General features: G+C 41.7%; 1 protein-coding gene across 1 annotated transcript in view; it reads left to right on the top strand.

Moving 5' to 3' along the window:
* LOC140349059 (PDZ domain-containing RING finger protein 4-like) overlaps nt 1–23,376 on the top strand; it is a 74,798-nt gene that overhangs the window by 48,615 nt on the left and 2,807 nt on the right. Inside the window, exons 3-7 of the mRNA XM_072435270.1 lie at nt 2,253–2,355; nt 14,333–14,431; nt 17,394–17,456; nt 20,068–20,169; nt 23,104–23,226. Of these exons, the coding sequence (XP_072291371.1) occupies nt 2,253–2,355; nt 14,333–14,431; nt 17,394–17,456; nt 20,068–20,169; nt 23,104–23,226 (490 nt within the window). The remainder of the gene's footprint in view (nt 1–2,252; nt 2,356–14,332; nt 14,432–17,393; nt 17,457–20,067; nt 20,170–23,103; nt 23,227–23,376) is intronic.

Raw genomic sequence — 23,376 nt, 5'->3', positions numbered from 1 at the left:
GCGGTCTTACACTATCTCTTATAAAGCTCAATATTTTTTACAAAGATTACAATTCAGGGGATTTTTTTAGTGAAGATACCGGTACTTTAATCATCAATTCAAGTATCAATTATTATCAGATTTTTTATACTTTTGACAAAATAGTTAATTGCAGTTTCAATATGATCATTCATTGTGCTCACACTTGTGATGTCATGACAGGCCTATTTGAAAGGAGGAAGTAGGTTTTAAATCCATCTAACTTATTCCGAGCTCTCGCAGCAGTAAAATTCATATGCAACGTTTTGGCCACTAGCACAGCTTTAGAACAGCTTTTTAAGACAAAAAAGTGTAGAAAGGTGTACCACCCATAGCCATTCAGCTCTCATATGCAGCTTTAAGTGTTAGCCCCTTCAGTCTCATGCTGAGCCATGACAGACAAATAAGTCAATTCATAAATCTTACAAAAACGATTGGACAGGAATAATTAGCAGAGTATTTTCAAACTAACTTCAAAGCCAACACGATCAACTCTCATTATCATATTCTAACTTTCTTCCTTGGTGCATTATTTCAAAGAGAGATTTTTTTACACTTTTCTTCAGGGATTTTCTAGGAAAGATGGGTTATATTCCCCTTCCAACGTTTTAGTGTATGTTGCTTTCATCTCAAAGGAGGACTAAAGTGTGTGCAAGACAAAGTTTAGGAAAGAAATATCTAGGCTGCTTCCCTAGGGAGCGAGGCGGTAGAACATGGAGCTGGAGTTTTATTAGAAGAAGGAGCAAAGTAATTCAATACAATTAAATTTCACCGTGGCAAACATCTAAAATACTTTTATAGTCCGTGTTCGCATGTCTTTAGGGGACTTGTTTAACCATCTATAGAGCAATATAAGTCAATTCTCCATCTGGATTTTCATCGGCGCAAATGCCATTTCGAATATGTGTTATTGTCAAAAGATATGCAATCTAATCTAACTATTCCCCGCAGGTCTTCATCCAGTAAATTAAGTTACGGTGCATATTTTTCCAAGTCGCACAGCTTTACAAAGTGGTTTTATGGAATGGGCTATAAACAAAGCTACACATTGGCCACTAGAACAGGTTAGTGCAGCCTCAGGCCTAAGCTCACTTGTAATCAATGCGATCCATAAAACTCCCATATTATTTACTTCTCTTTGCCTGACAACAGGTGCAATCCAATAAACCACATTAGAGAGATGTAAAATGATGCCTAATGGTGCTCAAGATGGAGGTGAGGAACTTAATTGTAAGGAGCTGCAAGAAAATGTCGAAACGTTTTATCGGCTTGTGTTTGTACTGACAACAAATCAGCTGTTGTGTTTTGTCTTCGAGGCGGATATAAACCCATTTTTATGTTTCTTTGTTCAGGAAAGTGGGCAATATATTGAAGTTTTGACGATATCGTGAATGTTGTTTAGAAGATGCTAAATTTGAGTATATCGTTTATAATAAAAAATGCTTCAAAAAGAGTTGTGTTGTAAACTTTCGAATAAGGCTATAAGGAGAATTTAACGTGTGCCTGATGATTAAACTTCAACTAACATGTTTAAAGAGATGTTTTAACGTCGGATTGACATTGTTTGGACTTACCGTATTTTCCTCACTATAAGGCGCACTTAAAAGCCTTCAATTTTCGAAACGACTGGTTGTGCTTACTGACCTCGAAGCAATTCTGTGTGGTACACGTTTTGTTTTGCTAAATGCGCCTTGTATATGAAAAATGATCGAAAATAGACCATTCATCGACAGTGCGCCTTATAGTGCGGAAAATACGGTACACATTAGCTTGATGCTGTATGTCTTGTATGTGGAGGTGTGAGGAGGCCAGAGAACGCCTCAGTTAATAATGGACGTCAAAATATAATACAACTTGCTATTTTCTGTATTTCTGTCGCAGTTTGAAATGACTTCCTTTCTGAAATCTTAACAATTTCCAAAAGAAAGCTGACGTTTATTGTCTCTTCTTGTGTGGGATGAAAGTTGCTCATTTTGTCACACTGCCATTTCCTTTTGTAATGAGCAGAGCGCGTAAAACGTGGGGGGTTCAGGCTGTCAAGAACATGAAGTAAATAGTAAGCCGTTAATAACGAGGGGCTGTACTTTTCTCACACGCACTCGAGCAGAAGTGAAAGCTCTTGACAAAAGCTTTTATTCCGCTCTGCCAGGACAAAGGCGGGGAAAGTGAAGGCTTTAAAGAAGCAGTGACGTTAACGCCCCGCTCTCCTCCTCTGTCTGTTACTGCTCTGACAGCTGCCACTCTCTGCACACGCTGGACCAGGAGTACTACGACGGGACGGCCTACCTCTCCCCGGGCGCCGCGGACGCAGAGAGGCCAGACGAGTTTGAGTATGAGGTATGGACCACAGTGGGATGGGGATTCACTTGAAAATACTTATTGGCATAGGAAGATCTCTATGATAATTATTAGAGTGTTTTTTTGCATTCAATTTCGGTCAAATCGATTATTACTTTACAGGGCATGTTTAAAGTAATTTGTTTGCCTCACGATAATGTTATAGTCCAGTTTACTATAGTTTCCAAAATGTCCAAAAAGATGAATTAAATAAATTTGGGTTTCTATTATTGACATGTAAAAACCCTGTAACCCATTTTTACTGTTTTCAAAATGCATCAAATTCCAAACGTGATTAATTTGAAACACAATTCACTACAATTAAGGGCCAAAGCGTATTGAAGGTTTCATAGCAAATTAAATACAAATCTGTCCACTGCCTAATTGCCATAGTATTACTTGTTGGATTGAAACAAATCCCTGGTATTGCATATCACAACAGAATCATTGCATGTGAATATTGCATAGTGGTCTGATTCCGCCCCTATATTGTAAATTACTTTTACACTATACTGAGCCAAAACACATTTTACGATTGGAATTTGTGTAGTGATGATTGAACTGCCAACTGCTTGTGTTTTTTGGGAGAATATCTTTGTGGCAGTGTGATTTTCAGTGTAGAATATGCCTTGATCATTTTCTCACCTGTTCTCACTGATAAATATGAATGTAAACGGTACACCTGGCAATACAAGCACCACACGCTGAAATCCAAATGTCTTTTCTCCAAATGATTTTCTGCTCTCTCACTAGCTTCCCTCCATATTTAATGATGCCTAACATTTAGCAGCAGCACAAACTGTAATTGACTCTCCCAGCTCATCTCCAGGGGACAGTTTTGACAGATGATTGGCCGCACCGCAGACAGCTTGGTGACAACTTTCTCCGTAATAATACCATCATCTTTCAGGGGGATTTGTGTGCGCCAGGCGTGCTATACTTTACCCGAGATTTGTTAATTGATTCAACAACTCTGGCAAAAGAAAAAGTTGCCATATTGTCAAGGTGTGGAGCTGTAACATGCTTTGACACTGAGGAGTGAAGGTGTGACTGCTGCTTGTTCTTCACTGACACATCCACATATATATAGACACATGTTGGTTCACCTGTGAGAGGAAGTCAAACGTATTATGGTCTGATACAAAACAGAGGATCGGAGGAGTAAAGTTTTTGTACTACAGGCTCTAGGGCTGCACGATAGGAGACGATTGCAATATGGCTAAGATATATAGGCCATTGGCTGAGATCTGTAGGAGCCCCAGAAAGCAAGTTTCGTTCCACCGAGCTGGAGAATAGAAACTTTTTCTATTTTCATAAAGGTAATATCATAAAGTATTCACAGAAAAAAATCCACAAACCAACTCCCTGCAGTTAATGAGAAAATGTATCTTGAAGTAGACTAAAATGCGAGAAAATTGACATTTTACCCTCTGGAGTCATACATAAGAAGTCAAGAACCAATTATGTTACAAATATATATTTTATTAGGCATATAGTTAAGTATCCAGACTATATGTACATGTAATATCAAGGTTGTAAGGCAAGTGGTTTGATAATGGGGATAAATGGAAAATGCGTTAAGATAATTGATATAATTGTGACATTTGAATATAGTTTTTGACCCAATAGTATCATTGAAACTAAATAAAACATAGTAGAGACTAAACTGAGACTAACTCAAGGCTATTTTACACTGATTAAGGAAATTAATGAATACAAATCAACCTTTATCAACTTTCAACTCATTTCTATCAGAATCTAAATACAAAAAAATCCGAAATCACATTTTTTAATTAATGCATGAGTATGTTTTTGCTGTAATAAAGTACTTGAACACTTGATAAAATGTATGCTAATATTTGATACATAAGCCTTTGATTACAATTGGGGTAATTGTATGGTTGTTGTAATGTTGGAAGACCCAGCCACGACCCATCGTCAATGCTCTGCCTGAGGGAAGGAGGTCGTTACCCAAAATCTGGCAATACATGGCCCCCTTAATAAAGGCAGTGCAGTCGTCCCGTCCCCTGTGCAGAAAAGCTCCCCAAAGCATGTTCCACCCCCATGCTTCACAGTAGGGATGGTGATCTTGGGATGGTACTCATCATTCTTCTTCCTCCAATCACAGCGAGGGGAGTTAAAGTTCCATTTTGGTCTCATCTGACCACATGACTTTCTCCCATGATTCCTCTGGATCATCATTGATCATTGGCAAACTTCAGACGGGCCTGGACATGTGCTGACCTAAGCAGGGGAACCTTCTTTTTATTATAAGCCATAACGGCGTAGTGTATTACCGATAGTAATAACCTTTTAACTGTGGTCCCAGCTCTCTTCAGATCATTGACCAGCTCCTCCCGTGTAGTTCTGGGCTGGTCCCTCACCTTTCTTTTGATCATTGATCCCCACGAGGTGAGATATGGCATGGAGCTCCAGCCCAAGGGAGCTTATCATCTTCAGCCTCTTCTATTTTCTAACATTTGCTCCAACAGTTGATCTTTTTTCTCCAAGCTGCTTGCCATTTGCCCCGTAGCTCTTTCCAGTCTTGTGGAGGTCTATGGTTTTGTCTCTGGTGTCTTTTGACAGCTCTTTGGTCTTGCCCATGACAGTATTCGGAGTCTGACTGATTGTGCAGTTAACGAGCTCAAACAAGTGATACTAATTTAGAGTATTTAGTGAAGTAGAGGTGGAATCAGTCTATAGTCCCAAAAAAGGTATCTAAGTGTAAAGTACTTTTTATCTGGCTGTTTTTGTTTGGTTTCATAAAGCTGGTCACAAGCTGGATGTAATGTGTTAGATAATGGGAATGAAAGAAAATGAAAGATGTCATGGTCTCAGACATCGTGAATCATTTCTTTAATCGGGTTGTTTTTTTCTCACAATAATCAAAACACTAAAATTTGATGTTGTGACATCCCTCTTCTATTGAGTAGATTTGACCCATGTACCGTCTGCCAAATACTTGTTTGCATCTTAAAAATCCGATTCAAATCAGTGATTGCCTTTTCCTGACGCACATGAAACATTGCAGTTGTCTTCTGCCCATGTTTTCCCAAAGGAACCAGTGAGACAAGAAACTTCTGTGAGACGAGTTGACCAAGAAAATGACAGGTGTTGTATAGAGCTGGGTTGAAATAATAGATTTTCCGATTTTTAATCGATTTGCACATTAATGACCGATTATCGATTTGTACGTCCAAAGATCGTTTTTTTTTTTTTTTTTTTTTTTTTTTTTTTAAATTTTTAATTTAAAAAATAAATAAATAATTCTTTTGTTTTTTAATTACAATTCTTTTCTACATTTCCCTCAGTGAACTTCAATCTACCTTCAAGAAAGATAATTCAGGACTCCTGGATTATCTTTCTTGAAGGTAGATTGACCCTTAACCTTTTCATCAGTCTTCCATCAGTAACTACCAGTTTAATATTGATATAATACTAGTTATAATATGTTGCTTCTCTACACAGTCATGAAGTGAAGGAAACAGTTCAAATACATTTTTCATTTTTAATAACATTAACCCCCGGATCGAATCGAAATTGGATCGAATCGGAAATCAGATCGAAATCGAAGCGAATCGGATGGGATCTGAGAAATTGAAAAAAAAACGATTTTGAAACGTAAAAATCGGAATCGAATCGATTCTTGAAATTTGAATCGAAACCCAGCTCTAGTGTTGTAGAAGGGCAAACTGCATCACAACATGGTGTTGTCATAGATACCCATTCGTGGGTTTCAGTTTCTTTTATATTTATAAAAATATAATGGTCGTTTTAAATTGTTGGCTTTGGCAGCAGTCCTTATTTCTCATAATTCTCTTAACCATGATAGAGCTAGAGGTGTGGATCAGGCTAACGCTAAGCAGTAAGTATATCTGAACTTCTATACATAACAATATGCTTTGGTTATTAGAAAACCCATGAAAGAATTCTATAAATGACATGTCTTTAAGAACAACTTTCCATATAATATATAAAAAAAACTGAAATACGCAGCAAGAGACAGAAACGCAATGGTGCAAAGTGTCAATGGCGAGTAATGACATTTCTTCCTGTAAGAGCTCAAAACACGACTGAAATGCAACAAAAATGCGTAAGTCTGATAATAAATATAAAGGTCTACAACTCTGCTTAATATTGAGATTATACCTGACATGGAAGGTCGTTCTTGCACTGCCACTAGTTTGGTCGACATAAAGGAGCTTTTGTCCTTGCCATAAGCAAACATAGTATAATATTAAAGATACATATGAACTGGTCATCGTATTTTACATCTGTTACTCATTTTACACAGTACTGTATAATGGACTTCACAGCAAAACAAGTTTAGCTTTCATTCTCTCTATTGTTGGATTTGCTCTGAGTAATTTCTCCTGCTGTGAAAAGCTGTTTCCTAAAGAGATTTGCGAGCCTCTGTGTAAAATCTGAGCAAATATAATATACGAAAGCTATTAACAAATCCTATTATGCGTTGTAACCGCCACAATCTTTTATTTCATGCTCTGTGAGTTAGACTGTGCACTAATGCAACCCCACTTACTGTATGTCAACTGAGGGGCTGTCAGGGGAAAGAAGGCAGCCTCTTACAAGCAGCTTTTAACCTGGAGAGAAGAATGAAGCCAGTGCATTTCTCTGCATTGGCTATTGTTAGACGGAGCTACATAATGGAGCTGGAGAAGCTTATATTTGATTCACTTCTAATGGAAGAAGAAAGCCATGCAAACAGCTTTTACCATTTTCACTCCTGCCATTAAGTCCATCAAGTTAGTCCACATCCTTTATACACCTTTTTATCATTTCAAAGTAAGAAAGTAACATATTCTTGCTTGCGTGTATTATAAACTGCAAAGTGCCGCTGGTAAAAGAGTGTGAAATTGAATGATGAAACTGACTGTACTTGTAATACTTTCTGAAATAAGCACACGATTAATTAGTAAAGTATTTCTTCCTGCAAAGTTTTAAAGATTTAACACAATGTAATTAGCTCATTAATCCACACCAATCTGCAAGTTTTACATTTGGTTTGAAGAATTTCCTCACCAGAACTTATACCATTGAGTGAATGAAAACACCAGTGGATCATGGTCATTTACGTGCATATTTAAGTGTGGCCGCTTTTCACACTTGAGCGGTTTGTAATTAAAACTCCCTCGTTTAGCATTATGAGATGTGTTTATAGCTGTTATAATGAGTCAAAACACTTCAGGGATTAGAACTGTCTTTGTGTTTACTGTGCCCTTGACTATCAGCAGCTTGTGAGACCATTTTGTACTTTATATAGTATGACTGACTATATTAAAATTCCATTAAAAAGGTAGAGCATGTATTTTGCTTTGTTTATTTCTTTATTGCTGCTAGTGCCATAACTACAGTATATGCTCTGTAGAGAAATAAACTGATTATCAAGGTTATGTCTAACTTCAGTCAGAGGATGGAAACAGTGGCTGACAATCTCTTACGCTAACCTCTCTGCCACCCTGCAGTATGCATAGCTAATTTTTCATCAAAAACTAAACTTGACAACAGAACTGTATTTTTCATTTTGCTTTATTGAACCAAAAATGTAAAAAAAAAAAATTGTCTTTACTACGACTGGGCTTGCATCACCACTAATTGACTCTTACTTTGCCTGGAGATGGAAAAGTTGTTTCTTTAGCTATAATATTCTACAATATGGCATTAAATGTATCTATCTGCCTGGTGAATGTTCCAAAGTATTGTTTTAAATATCTTTACCATGGAATTATGCAGAAAGTTACAGAAGGACAATGGAAATTTGCACACAAAAAAAAATTCAAAACAGATTACTGCATTCTTACTGTGAGCAGGGTCATCTCTCCACAGATCTGACCTGTAAGTGGGCCTGGAGGGGCCACTGTTTGTCTACATGGAGATATTATATGCAATACCGAATATTCCAGGTCAGTTCTAAACAAGTACCTCCATCATTGTGCACCTTTAATAAAAAAACCTGATAAGTCATTTTGCAGACAGTAAAATGTGAGTGAAACAGTCTGAAAAGTCTGTTATCGGTCGCTAATTAGACACATGGGGAATTTTTGCTGTATTGACGTCAGTAACCAGTTCAAAGTTTAGCATTTTTGTATTAAATTATCCCTGAAAGAATTGAGATCAAATAGAAACTCTCCCCTTGGCCTCCCCTCTGCCCCTCCTCTACCTCTCCTCTGCCCCTCCTCGGCCTCTCCTCTGCCCCTCCTCTACCTCTCCTCTGCCCCTCCTCAGCCCCTCCTCTGTCCCTCCTCTGCCTCTCCTCTGCCCCTCCTCTACCTCTCCTCTGCCCCTCCTCAGCCCCTCCTCTGTCCCTCCTCTGCCCCTCCTCTGCCCCTCCTCGGCCTCTCCTCTGCCCCTCCTCAGTCCCTCCTCAGTCCCTCCTCTGCCCCTCCTCAGCCCCTCCTCTGTCCCTCCTCTGCCCCTCCTCTGCCCCTCCTCGGCCTCTCCTCTGCCCCTCCTCAGTCCCTCCTCAGTCCCTCCTCTGCCCCTCCTCTGCCCCCCCTTGGACTCCCCTCTGCCCCCCCTCTGCCCCTCCTCTGCCCCTCCTCGGCCCCTCCTCTGCCCCTCCTCTGCCCCTCCTCGGCCCCTCCTCTGCCCCTCCTCTGCCCCTCCTCGGCCCCTCCTCTGCCCCTCCTCTACCTCTCCTCTGCCCCTCCTCTGCCCCTCCTCTACCTCTCCTCTGCCCCTCCTCTACCTCTCCTCTGCCTCTCCTCTGCCTCTCCTCTGCCCCTCCTCGGCCCCTCCTTGGCCCCTCCTCGGCCCCTCCTCTACCTCTCCTCTGCCCCTCCTCTACCTCTCCTCTGCCTCTCCTCTGCCCCTCCTCGGCCCCTCCTTGGCCCCTCCTCGGCCCCTCCTCTGCCCCTCCTCTACCTCTCCTCTGCCCCTCCTCTGCCCCTCCTCTACCTCTCCTCTGCCCCTCCTCTACCTCTCCTCTGCCTCTCCTCTGCCTCTCCTCTGCCCCTCCTCGGCCCCTCCTTGGCCCCTCCTCGGCCCCTCCTCTACCTCTCCTCTGCCCCTCCTCTACCTCTCCTCTGCCTCTCCTCTGCCCCTCCTCGGCCCCTCCTTGGCCCCTCCTCGGCCCCTCCTCGGCCTCCCCTCTGTCCTTCCTCGATCCCATTTGTTCTCCCTCCACTTTTTGAGTCTCTCCACTTCTGATCACTCATTTGGCGATACAAAGCATATTTGAAGAATATGTGTGAATTAATTTCCTTTCTGCGTTTATTCCATGTGCTTTTCGTGTTAAATGTGAAACATAAACACAGCGGTACGAGTCAGCTCCATGCAGATACCAGCCTGTATGTGCGTCGTGGACCTGCGCTGCTAAAAGTGATCCACAGTGACGAGAAGTAACGCAAGTGTGTCTTGAAGTAGTGAAATGCCAATTGTTTCTGTCCCACTGCAGACAGACTGACCTGCTCTGGCTGCGCAGAAGAAAGGGAACAGAGGGAAAGAAGAGGAGAGGACCCAGGGCAGTGAGGCTCTGTGTTGTGCTGTAGTGGCCAGCAGCCCTGTGCCACCAGCTACTAGACTGACAGAGTTAAAGGTGTTAGGACGCGTGGATTAAGAGCCCAATACTCATGTGTTTAGTAAAGAATCTGTTTATTGGGTTGCCATTTTCAACACCTACACATCAACCACGGTCAAAAACTGTATACCTCCACCGATAATATAATGGATCCATGGCTTCCACTCTGTAGCCCTGAGGCCAGGATAATTAGGCCTTAAATAGGCAGACCTGCCCACACCTAGACAAGACCCAACGAGCTACAGCGCCACACAGTGGCTGGTGGTGCATGCTACATGTACAAGACCTCAATATGGCTCTTACATGTGCCATTTCTTCAAAGTACAAACCACAGAAAGACAGTCACAGTCTGTCAATGAAACTAAAAATAAATATAATTTAGCTCATTTAAACTCTAATTATTACTGTTATTTCAGGCGATTATATAGTAGGTTTTTTATCATACTAATCTCTTGAGGCTATACATGATATACATGCGGATACTAGGCTAATTAGCAAGTCACAAGTAAATACTTCCATTTCTAGTTGAGGTGAGTTAAAGTGCTGCTCTTTTTGCCAGAATACTAGCCGCCAGCCAATGCATTTGCAGCAGCTTTTTCAGTTCATCAAAGACTTAATTATTCTGACAGCATCTGCAGTCGTGTGCCTTAATGGTGGGTGACCATTTCCCCCAAAAATCTCTATAGCAGTCATTAATTTACTCTCTCTATCTCGCACCACCCTCCAATCGCTCAGCTCTTTCGGCAAAAGGCTTTGAAAGCTTCCAAAAAAGTCCCTAAACAGACCAAGATGGGTAATGGATTTAACACAGACCTTACTTTACTGTGGAGTGCGAGTGGGTGTTTTCTTTTCAAAAGAAGTAAAGAGAATATCTGGGGAACAAAATATGTGTGCGCTTTGGCAAAATAGTTTTCATCCAACATGCCGTAATGGTTGCAATCCATTTTCTCTGATCATTTAGCCACAGGTCTTCAGCACCATATCCTGGCATTAATTAGTCAGAAATAACTCTAGGCTTGTTTTCTCTCGTAGGGATGGATATGGAAGCTACTCACACCTTATAATTCATCAATGTGGTTATTTTTAGATGATTATGATGATGTTTCCCACAGTTAACATCAAAACAACTTGGCATGCGAGCTGAGCCGTTTCTCTGTTACAGCGGTTACGTCCTTGGCTGCCTTGTTGCATCATTAAACCAGGAGACGTGCCACAAAAACACACCCTACAAAGGCACTGAACACTCATTAAGGCAGCAGTTGTAATGGCATAATGTCAGAAAAAGTTTGCCAACACTTTATTATTTATGAAAACTAGTGCTTAAAAATCAATACTTAAACATACAGTTGTAATTGTCCGACAAGTGCCTGGCTTTGGCATTTGAGATCACTTTTAAAAATATTTTTTTGCTCTTAGATCGGGACTAAAAATATATATAATTTCACAGCAATAGGCACGTGATGATTATTCTTATTCATCCCCTGTGGTGTCATTTACATCTCCACGTCTCCTGATGACCCAAGGCCAATGGATGCCTTTTTTAAACTGCATTTTAGACATCCTGGATGTGTGATTGTTTTTGCATTGCACTCTAAAACATACATTTTTTTGTATTAAAAAATGCTTTATAAATAAAGTTAGATTTGGTTTGATTTGAAGAGTAAAGCCCAAAGTATTTAGATCTTCTAGGTCTATATGGCTCACACTTCTAGAATTTGTTTTCTCGTCCATGTATTTTTGAAATATGAATTTGTAAGCTCACTAACTAAAGCATTCAGTGGTTTGTTCTTCCTCACATATTTCCTTGATCGCTCTTGAAACAGTCAATTGAAGTCACTCATATCAGGTGCCGCCTGTCACAGAAGATAGAAACACTCTGGTGATATGTTTGCACTTTTCTCTAGATGCTCTATTTTCTACAGTACAGTGCATTTAATACTAGCTGTGCACGGAAGTGTGCGCAGCAGCTGCAGCTCCCCACGCACACAACACCTCAGTGATCTGCCAAAGTGAGAGAAAAGCAAAGAAACAGCAGAAAGGAGAGTGTTGAGTGTTGTGCTTCAACAACTAGGAGGTCATAAACATCTTACAATGTGTAGCCTGCGGCAGGTGCTAGCGCTTCAGTGTCACTGTGGAGCTTCTTTCTTAGCCTACTTTTTTATTATTATTATTATTTATTTATTTTTGTGTTAGTATATTACAAACCAGGACAGAGACAGGGAAAAGTCAGTCTTTCATGTGTTCCCTTTTGTATATGTTCCATTTGGTCCAATGTTTCCTTCGTTTTCCCATTTGCGTAAATAGCATTGCTGTTGCTCAGTAGTACATTTATATAGATTTGAGAGAACTAGCCTGAAGAATTTGAATCTATATGCTGTTATAGTTGTTGTTTTTAATTCCTTGGTTATTATAACTCGGAAACTGTAAGTACCTTTAAAAGTCCTGTTTCCCTAAGTCAAATTATTGTTTTAAAGTATCAAAACCATTGATTTATTTAGCCTATTATAGCTTTTTAAAGCATTGGCACACACACACACACACACACACACACACTTGTTGCAGAGGAAGTAATTATTTCTGTTTCTATGGCGCTGCCCCATTGAGCCTGAGTCACTGCGCCCAAACCGCCATGTCTTTCTGCCTGCTCCATCTCTTCACTGCTGGTTCTGGTCTAATGAAGATCTCTGGTGGAGAGGCCATTTCACACTTGATTCACCTCCACTGCCCTTGATATGTTTGGGCACAGCGCTGGTGTTTTTGGTGCTGGGGAGAGTCTGGGCTGTGGGAAAATGAAAGTGCAAAGTGGTTCATCTTCATTAAATGTTGTCGAACTACGGCTGGGATTGGAAAATTGAGTTTTGTTTGCACTTTTCACCAGAACTTCAATTATCTCATGGACTCAATTGTGTTGACAAACCCAATTTTGGAACTTGAAGGAAATTGGAAAAGAAAGTACACTTTGGAAGCACAGCAAAGATGTTTGTGTAATTAGAATCCATTTGTTTGGAAGAATAGTTTTTGACTCTAAAAGTTGTGTCAAAACAAGAATCCTCACCTATGTCTGTGTATTTTAGTAACACAGCTATGAATTTACTGGTTTCATGTCATCGTCATGGCGAGTTTCCTCTCTCTAAACAAATAGAGGTCAAATAAATGATTTATCTGCTAAAATATGGTAATGCTTCCTAAAATCTAATTGTAATCAACATGTATGGATGATTAATCTAGTTTAAAAACATTAATTACAAAAATCAGTGGTTAATTCTGGTGTGTAGTAATGAAAATAATTCTTATCATTAATGAATCTGGTAAAATTGTATTACTGGAAATTAATGGTTTGTATGTAATGTTAATATTGTGCTATTTAAAAAAACAAATGAGCAATATTTATCATGTGTTTATACGCTAGTGCTATAATGTTATGGTCCAGTTAAGGCAATAGATTCAGATTTTCTGTTTGTATATTTTGTATATTGTGTGTATACTTGTACTGTTTGTGTCTTTTGCCTGCTTCCTGTCTCGTGCAGTCAACTTACAATTGTGAATAAATAACCAGAAATAACCAAATTCCTAAACTTCACTGGCGAGAACAGCAGAGTAAACCATAGTACGGTCCACAATCCCAAGTTTACAGATAGATCATGAAAAGTACCAATAGTTCTTTTAATTTTGACACACCAAAAAAGAATGCATTCCTTCTTGTCACTTTACACACTTAAAATATATACATTTAAATAAATAAATACAAAATTGCTAACAAAGATCAACAACAGAAATACCAGGATCAAACACGACCCAAGTCTGCAAACTCCACAAAGCATTGCATGGAAGATGAGGGGATAGAATACATTAAGTATGAAGGATTATTTGTTTGTTTATATCTACAAAAATGACTCCCATCGACACTTAGGTACTAAACTATGTTGCACTGGGCTCACGGGAATCTATCACTGATCTGCGAGTCAATGTTTTTCTTGCTCTGTCGCTGAGGGAGGAAGATGAATGCTGAAGATGCACCACGTATGAGGCAGCATTAGCATAATTATACTTTATTTACAGCCGAATATCTGGTGGCTTGGCAGTGGCTTGAAAGAAAAAAAACACAGCTCCTCTGACATTTATCAAAGCTCTCTCCGATCAGAGTATGCAAGCTGAGAATGACTTTCATGATCAAAAAAAAATCATCAACGCCCAATAAACGTCTCAAAAACAACTTGGACTTTTCTGTTGGGCCTTTAGAATACGGCTTTTTGATGTTCGCTCCAATAGACCGAGACTTTGGCCAGTCATTGTAATGAATCACAACATATTCGCTTTCATGTGCCCATGAATTGAGCCGATTCTTTTGTTTTATTTTTTATTTTCTTCAGTTTTAGGTGATGTAATCTTATTTTTTTTCTGTTGAGGTATGACCCAACTTGTTTGTTCTGATTCTGACAGGAGGTGGAGCTGTGTCGACTCAACAGCCAGGAGAAGCTGGGGCTGACGTTGTGCTACAGGACGGACGAAGAGGAGGACGTGGCGATCTATGTCAGCGAGGTAAAGAAACATGCACCTATCAAGACAAAATATGTTAAATATACAGCGCAATATACAGAGCGCGGTCACACCTGCCTTTGAATGTTGTTCGTGGACTCTCTAACCGATCCTGATTGGCTCTTTTAAATAATTAGAGGCATATTAGCCATGAAGAGCTTTAAGCAATAAGAATTTAAGAATGAATATTGAAACTATATTAATTTAAAGAAAGTATCGATACAATAATGAAAAAAATCCCACAAACAAGACTAAATTGGACCTTTCCTGAACAGTTTTCTCAGAACTAGTATCACAGGGTTTAATAAAGTGCAGTTATTTTGTGTTGAAAATGAACTTAAACTAAAAAAATCGTACCGAGTACATCTTTAGTATCGGCAACACAACACTACCTGCTAATTGTCATTATTGCTATTCCGAAATAGCAGATCATTACAGAGAATATGCAATACTGTGAGAATATACAACATTCATAAGTTTGGCACTTGGGAAACTTCCCCAACACCGGATCATTTTATCTTGGTCTGCTTGAAAAATGTTATCAGATACATGTACTCGTGCTCCGTGCTGTATTTTCCTTCTATCTTCAGACAGAGCACTGCTAGCCATGTGCAAATGAAAATATGAAGGCGCATGGGGAAAGATGTATAGAGGTAACGCTATTTGAAGTTACACAACTGAACAGCGCAAACGGACCACTGCCTCAAGACTGTAATGAACAAGGAAATTATGAGAATGCATTACTTCGAAAGACTTCATCTGTGAAATCTGGAAATTGTGCAAAAGGATCATTCAAATCTAAATCATTCTAGTGTACATAGTTGCCATTTGTGTTGTCTTGAATCAGCTTTGACTTAGTGGGAACTGTCCATGGTAGACTTCCCTAATGCACTGGGGTAGACATCCCGCCCCTCAGGAACCATCCACACATTTGTTTGAAGAGATTTATTCATTTATTCTTGTTCCTAGATTACTTACATTACTTTACTTTACATTACATTATAGAGACATTTTATAGAGTTTTGTGCTATTTTGAGGATTTTATGAATAAAAAACGTTTCATAATCAAAGATTTACTTGGCTTTATAAGGTTCTATCTATCTAGAAATGAGACAGAACACGCAAACAGAAAATAATACATTAAACTGACCAATCACCATCTGATTTGGAAAGTTATAGAAGGCTCATTTTTCGATTAAAGGACATTTTCAGAACGACAAAAAAATAATGCTAGCTTATTAAAAATCTATATTTAATTGCATCACATACAGGTAATGCTTGATAATTTAAAAATCACAAGTTAAATATTGTCAAAATGTTTCAAATGTGAGTTTTGAGAGTATTCTCTAAAATATTTGTTTAAAACTGTGGAACATACGTGCTTGTTTTTGGCATCTTGTAGAAAATGACCCCTTCCCAAAACACAAAATACATGTTGTTAATGTATTCCCTCCCTACAGTGCCTTCATGTATGAAATAAATGGATTCCCTCTTATTTTTGCTATTCCAGTGGTCAAAACGTTAAACCTAAATATCTCAGAAGTACCCTGAGGGCAGACAGAACCTTGTCATTCTAAGGGGACGATGCAGTGAATAAAGGACTTTTCACAAATGTGTCTGATTTCTTGCACTTTGTGTTGCGCTGTCATCAACAGGCAGGGTGACGCTACACCCCCGGCTGTGCTCTCCCTCTATCTCCCTCTTAGCAGTTTGAACCATTGAATGCCGTCCTCCATTCCAATGTACAACTTTGTGATGCATTTCGTTTGAAGTTGACGTGGGCCCTGCAAGGTGTTTCCTTTGAGAGCTGGAGTGGAATATAAATGACTGTGGTGCGTGGCTCCCGGCAGCATCTTTAAATGTTCGCTTTCAAAAAAGAGGGAGTACGTTGCATGCAGATGAGCGCGCTTTATGGCACATACATTGGGAGGTGTAACATGCTCTGATATCATGGGAGGACGCATCCTTTCAAGAGCAAAACAAAGTCACTTTCAGACAAGGTGTGCGTTTGTCACCGCTCTGCTTCTTTTACTTGTCCCCTGTGGTTGTCGGGGGTGACAGGAGAGAGTTTCAGGGCTGACATCAGAAACACACAGAAAACAATTCATACAATCAGTGTCTTCTTCTCTACTAGAAAATATGACTTTTTACTTATGTCCATGTCAATAATGAATGGCACAAAGTAATATATGTAGTATCTGTTTTATTGTGGTATTTCTGAATTTGAAAATTGCATTGTGATGATATTAAAGAATATGGGCATTTAGTGGCACTGCCATTAAATGTTTTTGAATTGGACCTGGTTAAAATTATAGCATTTCTTGCATCTTTGTACATTTCTGTTGTGTACAATAATGCTTGTTATTGGCTAAGTTAAAAAAATAGTGGAAGCTAAAATATGAGGCAGCATTGGTAACAGAGCGGGCTTGTATTCTTGAGAGAGCAGATAGTTCTATAGTTTTATTGTCCCAATCCCACCCTTCTTTCCAGTCTGCACATTAAACCAGGAGGGGGGTCCCCCTCCTGGTTTAATGTGCTGCTCTGTGTGGGAGGAGTGGACCATCATGAAGATGGAGTACCTGCGCTCCAAACATCTCCAGAGATTCACAGTGCGATAGGAGAGAGTGAAACGAATGGGCCCAGACAACCATTGACTGGACATGAAACAGTGCTCTGCCCTTTGTTCACAAAGAGTGTTTACACTGGGGGCAGGTGCATCACGACAACACGTTTATTATTTGACTCCCATCGCTATCTCTCTGTCAGTCCAAAACCTGGGTCTGCATAATGTTTGCACTGACAAACATATGAACTCACTTCTCATTATAGTTCAACAAGGACGAATATTACTCACATTTGTGCAAGGCTGATTTCTGTTCAAATTTACACCATGCGCGTCCTAACCAGAAAGACTGCTTGTATTTGGCATCACAAATTAGCTAAAATCCTGTTTGTTTTTCCACAGATCAGTCCAAACAGCATTGCAGCCAGAGATGGTCGCATCCGAGAGGGTGATCGCATCTTACAGGTACCATTCTTCCCTTCACCACATCAAAGCTCGCTGTCATAGTGCTGTTCCAACCAAGCCCTTTCATTGTTACAGTCGCACATTAAAGGTCCAGCCCACCCCCTCTGTGCCTGTTATAAGGGAGAAAATGCCCCCCTGGCTGTTGTAGTTACAGACTCAGCACCAATGGCTTTTGCTAACAACTGTAGTTCTTTGTGACACTGTGTTTTAGCCCTCCGGCTCTGTCTTCAGCCGCGGAAACAGGAGAGCTATTAGTCTACGAGGCTCAGTAGTGTGGCCCCTGTGGGTTACCTGTGTGATCATTGTTTGTGTGTGCTTGAGTCAGAGAATCTTATTTTAATCATACATTTGCTCTAATGGCTTGGTTTCAGCCACATGAGGGCAACAGAATAGAAGAAAACAATACAATGACGTTTATGAATTTTTAATGATGTTTAGAGGCTAAGAAATGCCTACTTGGTTAGATACTGAGAACATTAGAAATTGATCTGTGTCATTCCTCCAGTTTAGACTTTTGTCCCTTTCTTGTCCTGTCCGATCTCACAAATTATGGCTTGTTGGTAAATCATAACTTAACCCTTATGATTATACCTGTTAACATATTGAGTCTAGTAATTATTTGTAATTTGTTTTTGTGATGATGTGGTAGCTATTATTATAATGCAATTATTTATTTCTTGCTTTTGATTTGTTGGTCAATTGCTGATTTAGTTTGCCACTAGGATTTTGGACAGAACACACTTTTAATTATGAATGAGTACATTTCTCCATCTCTGTTAATTAGCTCAGATGATTCTCTTCTTATCCTTTTTTTCTTGTTCTTTTTTACATCATCATACATTTAGCCTACTACCTCTTTTAGGTAGCTTCTTTTTTATTTATGTCCTAAGCTGTGGACCTTTTAAGATGTCCACTAAACTCCACCAAATTAATAGACTATGTTAAATTTGTGTAAATGATCGAGGGTAAGAAAGTAATTTCCCTCTCTGACGCATAGGGCTTGTCCATAACAAGCTGCACATAATGAGCTTTGCATTAATGAGTTGAACACTAATGAGATGCTCTCGAGACACCAGTAAAAGCAGTTAAACACAGAAACCAGGTTAATTTAACTTCCCCAATCCACACAAACACTTGGATAAGCCTAATGGCCCATATTTATCTGAGCTGTCCAACATTAGTGGCTAGCACAAGGCAGATAATAGCTTATTTTCCATTCAGATTCAGGCAGAAGTAAAGTTATTCAAGGTCAGGTTAAATAGTGAAGTGTCTACTTATGTATGGTTTCCATTCAAAATTAGTACATTTTCTACTTGACCGGGAAGGCAGCTCTCAATCCGTAATGGCAAGAGTTCTCTTAGGGCGCCCCACGCATGGGACGTTGGACTTTTTCTTCTTTGTCCACCATCTATAAAAGGGAACTCTCAAGCTGCTTGATATGTTGTACTGAAAAATAAAGTGTAACCCTCTTATTTCCAGTCAAATCAACCATTTTGGGAAGCATCAGGGTCAGTTTGTACTCCAAACCCACAAATAAAAAATTACCCTAACATAAAATAAAAATGTAATAGGCCTTTTATATAGATTTCGCCTGGATATTTTTGCATTATTACAAGTCCTTAAAACTATTTTTTTGTGAATTTACCTTCAGCTTTTAAAAGAGCATTTTCAAAACCCAACAGATGCTAATTTTACTGTCAAACAGCCAATCCATCCAGAAACCAGCTCATTCGTATATTTACCAAAGAAAATCTAGGCGGGATTTAAAATCTGAATTCCTCTGTGCAGAGTTTGTTTCTACTAGAGTAAAACAGACAAAACTACAGAGTCTCAGTTTCACAAAGGCTCCAGCCAATTGTTTGTGCTCCAAATGGCTGAGGAACAGCTTCAGTTTAAGGCGTTTTAGGCTAAATATGCCCCTTAAGTGCAAAGGGTTGAATACATTTTTTTTAAATCCACTAATGGAAACAATCCGGGTCGCGGGGGCAGCAGTCTAAGCAGGGAGTCCCAGACTTCTCCTGCAGAAGAAGATGGATGGATATTAGAAAGAATATTATTACTAGACTTTTTCTTTATTTAACTAGATGTATTATGTTCTTTTTTTCAACATATTTAAATAACAAATATTGGATGGAGGAAATTGCATATACTAGCAGTATGTATACTATATACTATATATGGAATATGGAAGAGAGGTTGTTTTGCGAGCTACATCGGTTAGTTCTCCAGCGCTATTATCCACCAGTGACAGGGGCCATTAGTCTCCCCCACACTAAGATGGACGCCCCCTGTCAGTGACCAGTTAATTGTACAGTTAGATGTATGTATGGTGCGAGATACAACAGCAGTGCCGGACCGCAGCCACTGTCCCATTCATAATCAATGCTTTATATTAGAGAGGCACTTCACTGTGTATCGCAGGACGGCACAGATAGGATTGTGTGCAGAGCCTTTTTATTGAGGGGCTTTGTTTTTCCTCATTTGCATAAGGTTAACAGATAAAAGGGACTCTTGTGTGCATGTTCAGCCTATTGCTGTTTACACCAATGATGATGTATTCAGAAAATCTGTTTGCCTTAGAGACTAAAGTTTGTTGTTTTGTTTTTTTTAGATTAATGGGCAAGATGTCCAGGACAGAGAGGTGGCCATGGCAGCTCTGTCCAATGAAGAATGTAGGAGAATCGTGCTACTAGTCGCCCGACCAGAGTTGCAGGTATGTAAAAGAAAAATCTATCCATCCATCTTCTGCCGCTTTATCCGGGGCCGGGTCGCGGGGGCAGCAGTCTGAGCAGAGACTCCCAGACTTCCCTCTCCCCAGACACTTCCTCTAACTCCTCCGGGGGGATCCCGAGGCGTTCCCAGGCCAGCCGAGAGACATAGTCTCTCCAGCGTGTCCTGGGTCTTCCCCGGGGCCTCTTCCCGGTGGGACATGCCTGAAACACCTCCCGAGGGAGGCGCCCAGGAGGCATCCGGAACAGATGCCCGAGCCACCTCAGCTGGCTCCTCTCCACGTGGAGGAGTAGCGGCTCTTCTCCGAGCTCCCCCCGTGTGGCCGAGCTCCTCACCTTATCTCTAAGGGAGCGCCCAGCCACATGGCGGAGGAAACTCATTTCGACTGCTTGTATCCGCGATCTTGTTCTTTCGGTCACTACCCAAAGCTCATGACCATAGGTGAGAGTAGGAACGTAGACCGACCGGTAAATAGAGAGCTTTGCCTTTCGGCTCAGCTCCCTCTTCACCACAACAGTCCGATGCAGCGACTGCATCACTGCAGCCGCTGCACCGATCCGCCTGTCGATCTCACGCTCCATCCTTCCCTCACTCGTGAACAAGACCCCGAGATACTTGAACTCCTCCACTTGGGGCAAGGACACCCCACCCACCTGGAGAGGGCAAGCCACCTTTTTCCGGTCGAGAACCATGGCCTCGGATTTGGAGGTGCTGATTCTCATCCCAGCCGCTTCACACTCGGCTGCAAACCGTCCCAGTGCATGTTGCAGGTCCAGGTTTGATGGAGCCATCAGGACAACATCGTCTGCAAACAGCAGAGATGAGATCCTGCGGTCCCCAAACCGGACACCCTCCGACCCCTGACTGCGCCTAGAAATTCTGTCCATAAAAATTATGAACAGAACCGGTGACAAAGGGCAGCCCTGGCGGAGTCCAACATGCACTGGGAACAGGTCTGACTTACTGCCGGCAATGCAAACACAGCTCCTGCTCCGGTCATACAGGGACCGGACAGCCCTGAGCAAAGGGCCCCGGACCCCGTACTCCCGGAGCACCCCCCAAAGGACACCCCGAGGGACACGGTCGAAAGCCTTCTCCAGATCCACAAAGCACATGTGGACTGGTTGGGCAAACTCCCATGAACCCTCGAGCACCCAATGGAGGGTATAGAGCTGGTCCAGTGTTCCACGACCGGGACGAAAACCACTCTGCTCCTCCTGAATCCGAGGTTCGACTATCGGTCGGATTCTCCTCTCCAGTACCTTGGAATAGACCTTACCCGGGAGGCTGAGGAGTGTGATCCCTCTGTAGTTGGAACACACCCTCCGGTCCCCCTTCTTGAACAGAGGGACCACCACCCCGGTCTGCCAGTCCAGAGGCACGGTCCCCGAACGCCACGCGATGTTGCAGAGACGTGTCAACCAAGACAGTCCTACAACATCCAGATACTTTAGGTACTCAGGGCGGATCTCATCCACCCCCGGAGCCCTGCCACCGAGGAGTTTGCGAACAACCTCAGTGACTTCAGCTTGGGTGATGGATGAGCCAGCCTCCGAGTCCCCGGTCTCTACTTCCTCTTCGGAAGACTTGACTGAGGGATTAAGGAGATCCTCAAAGTATTCCTTCCACTGTCCGACGACATCCCCAGTCGAGGTCAGCAGGCCTCCACCCGCACCGTAAATGGTGTTGGTGAGGCACTGCTTCCCCCTCCTGAGGCGCCGGACGGTTTGCCAGAATTTCTTTGGTGCCGACCGATAGTCCTCCTCCATGGCCTCCCCGAACTCCTCCCAGGCCCGGGTTTTTGCCTCTGCGACAGGCTCTCAGGCTCTTTCCCCCCCAGCGAGGTGACATTCCATGTCCCCAGAGTTAGTCTCTGTGTCTGGAGATCTGGTCGCCGAGGCCCCTGCCGTCGACTGCCGCCCAGATCTCTCTGCACCGGCCCCTTATGGATCCTCCTGCGGGTGGTGGGCCCACGGGAGGGCGGCCCCACGTCGCTCTTTTGGGCTGTGCCCGGCCGGGCCCCGTGGGGTAAGACCCGGCCACCAGGCGCTCGCCATGGAGCACCCATTCCAGGCCTGGCTCCAGGATGGGGCCCCGGTGACGCCGATCCGGGCGACGTAAACTGCCTTGTTCGTGTTGTCATCATAGGGGGCTTCTGTTTGCCTTGGGAGACCCTACCAGGGGCATGAAGCCCCCGACAACATAGCTCCCGGGATCATTCGGGCACTCAAACCCCTCCACCACGTTAAGGTATCGGTTCAAGGAGAGGAGGAGAATTTAGAGAAAAATCTAATCTATATTTAATTTACTATAGCCTATATTGCACTGTATGTATCAGTGTATTCTCCCATGTCCTTCTCAGTATAGTACGAGTCCATTGCATTTAGCCGTTATTGTCCAGTAAAACACACACTCGGATGCAGCATTAGCCTGAGATTCATTCTAAAGTTAAAATGAATTACTACATGTCGTTTGGAGCAGTCCATTGTAGCAGTAAGTGGGGGGCCACCTCCACCTTTCTAACACCAGTCCCGCTGAAAGCCACCATTGAGACCTCATCATGTTTTATTTTTATGTAGCACCACTGTAATTGACTTCCAACTCCGAGCCATAAAAGCTAATGGCATGCTAATGTTGAGTGAGTTCAGGACTGTGGCCAGTGGCAAAGAGGCAGAAGCAGTGTTGTCGCAGTGCAGAGGGCCCTGGAGTGGAGTTCAGTGTAGAAATGTGGGGAGTAATTAACTGTGTCTCAAGATATGAAGCCACTTTAGTCCAGAGTCAGCAGACAAAGAGATGATAAATAGTGTGAGGCTTATGGCCGAAAGAAAGGAACATATAGGAGAGACTGTACACTCTTCACTCGTCCTTCTGTACACCAGCACTTCATATATTTCAAACAATGGTGTTCCTTTTGTAGCTGGAGGAGGCCTGGCTGGACGACGAACATAGCGAGTTCCTGGAGCAGCTCAAGATGGAGATGCTGGAGGAGCAGCAGAGGGAGGAGATGGAGATGGCTGCCTTAGAGGAGGACCAAGATCAGGTGAAGAGCCTTTTTGAATAGTATTTACAAAAGATCTTTAGTTGAATAGATAATATCTTTCTAAAACACTGAATACATAATGAATAGTAACTATATGAATAGGAAGTCGACTCACAAACTATTGAAATGAGCAATTGTACTGTTTTGTTT

Source organism: Eucyclogobius newberryi, unplaced genomic scaffold, assembly GCF_026437365.1.
Source record: "Eucyclogobius newberryi isolate DKJ021-1_F unplaced genomic scaffold, fEucNew1.0.hap1 SCAF_7, whole genome shotgun sequence".
NCBI lineage: Eukaryota > Metazoa > Chordata > Actinopteri > Gobiiformes > Gobiidae > Eucyclogobius > Eucyclogobius newberryi.
This window is presented reverse-complemented; position numbering and strand designations above follow the sequence as displayed.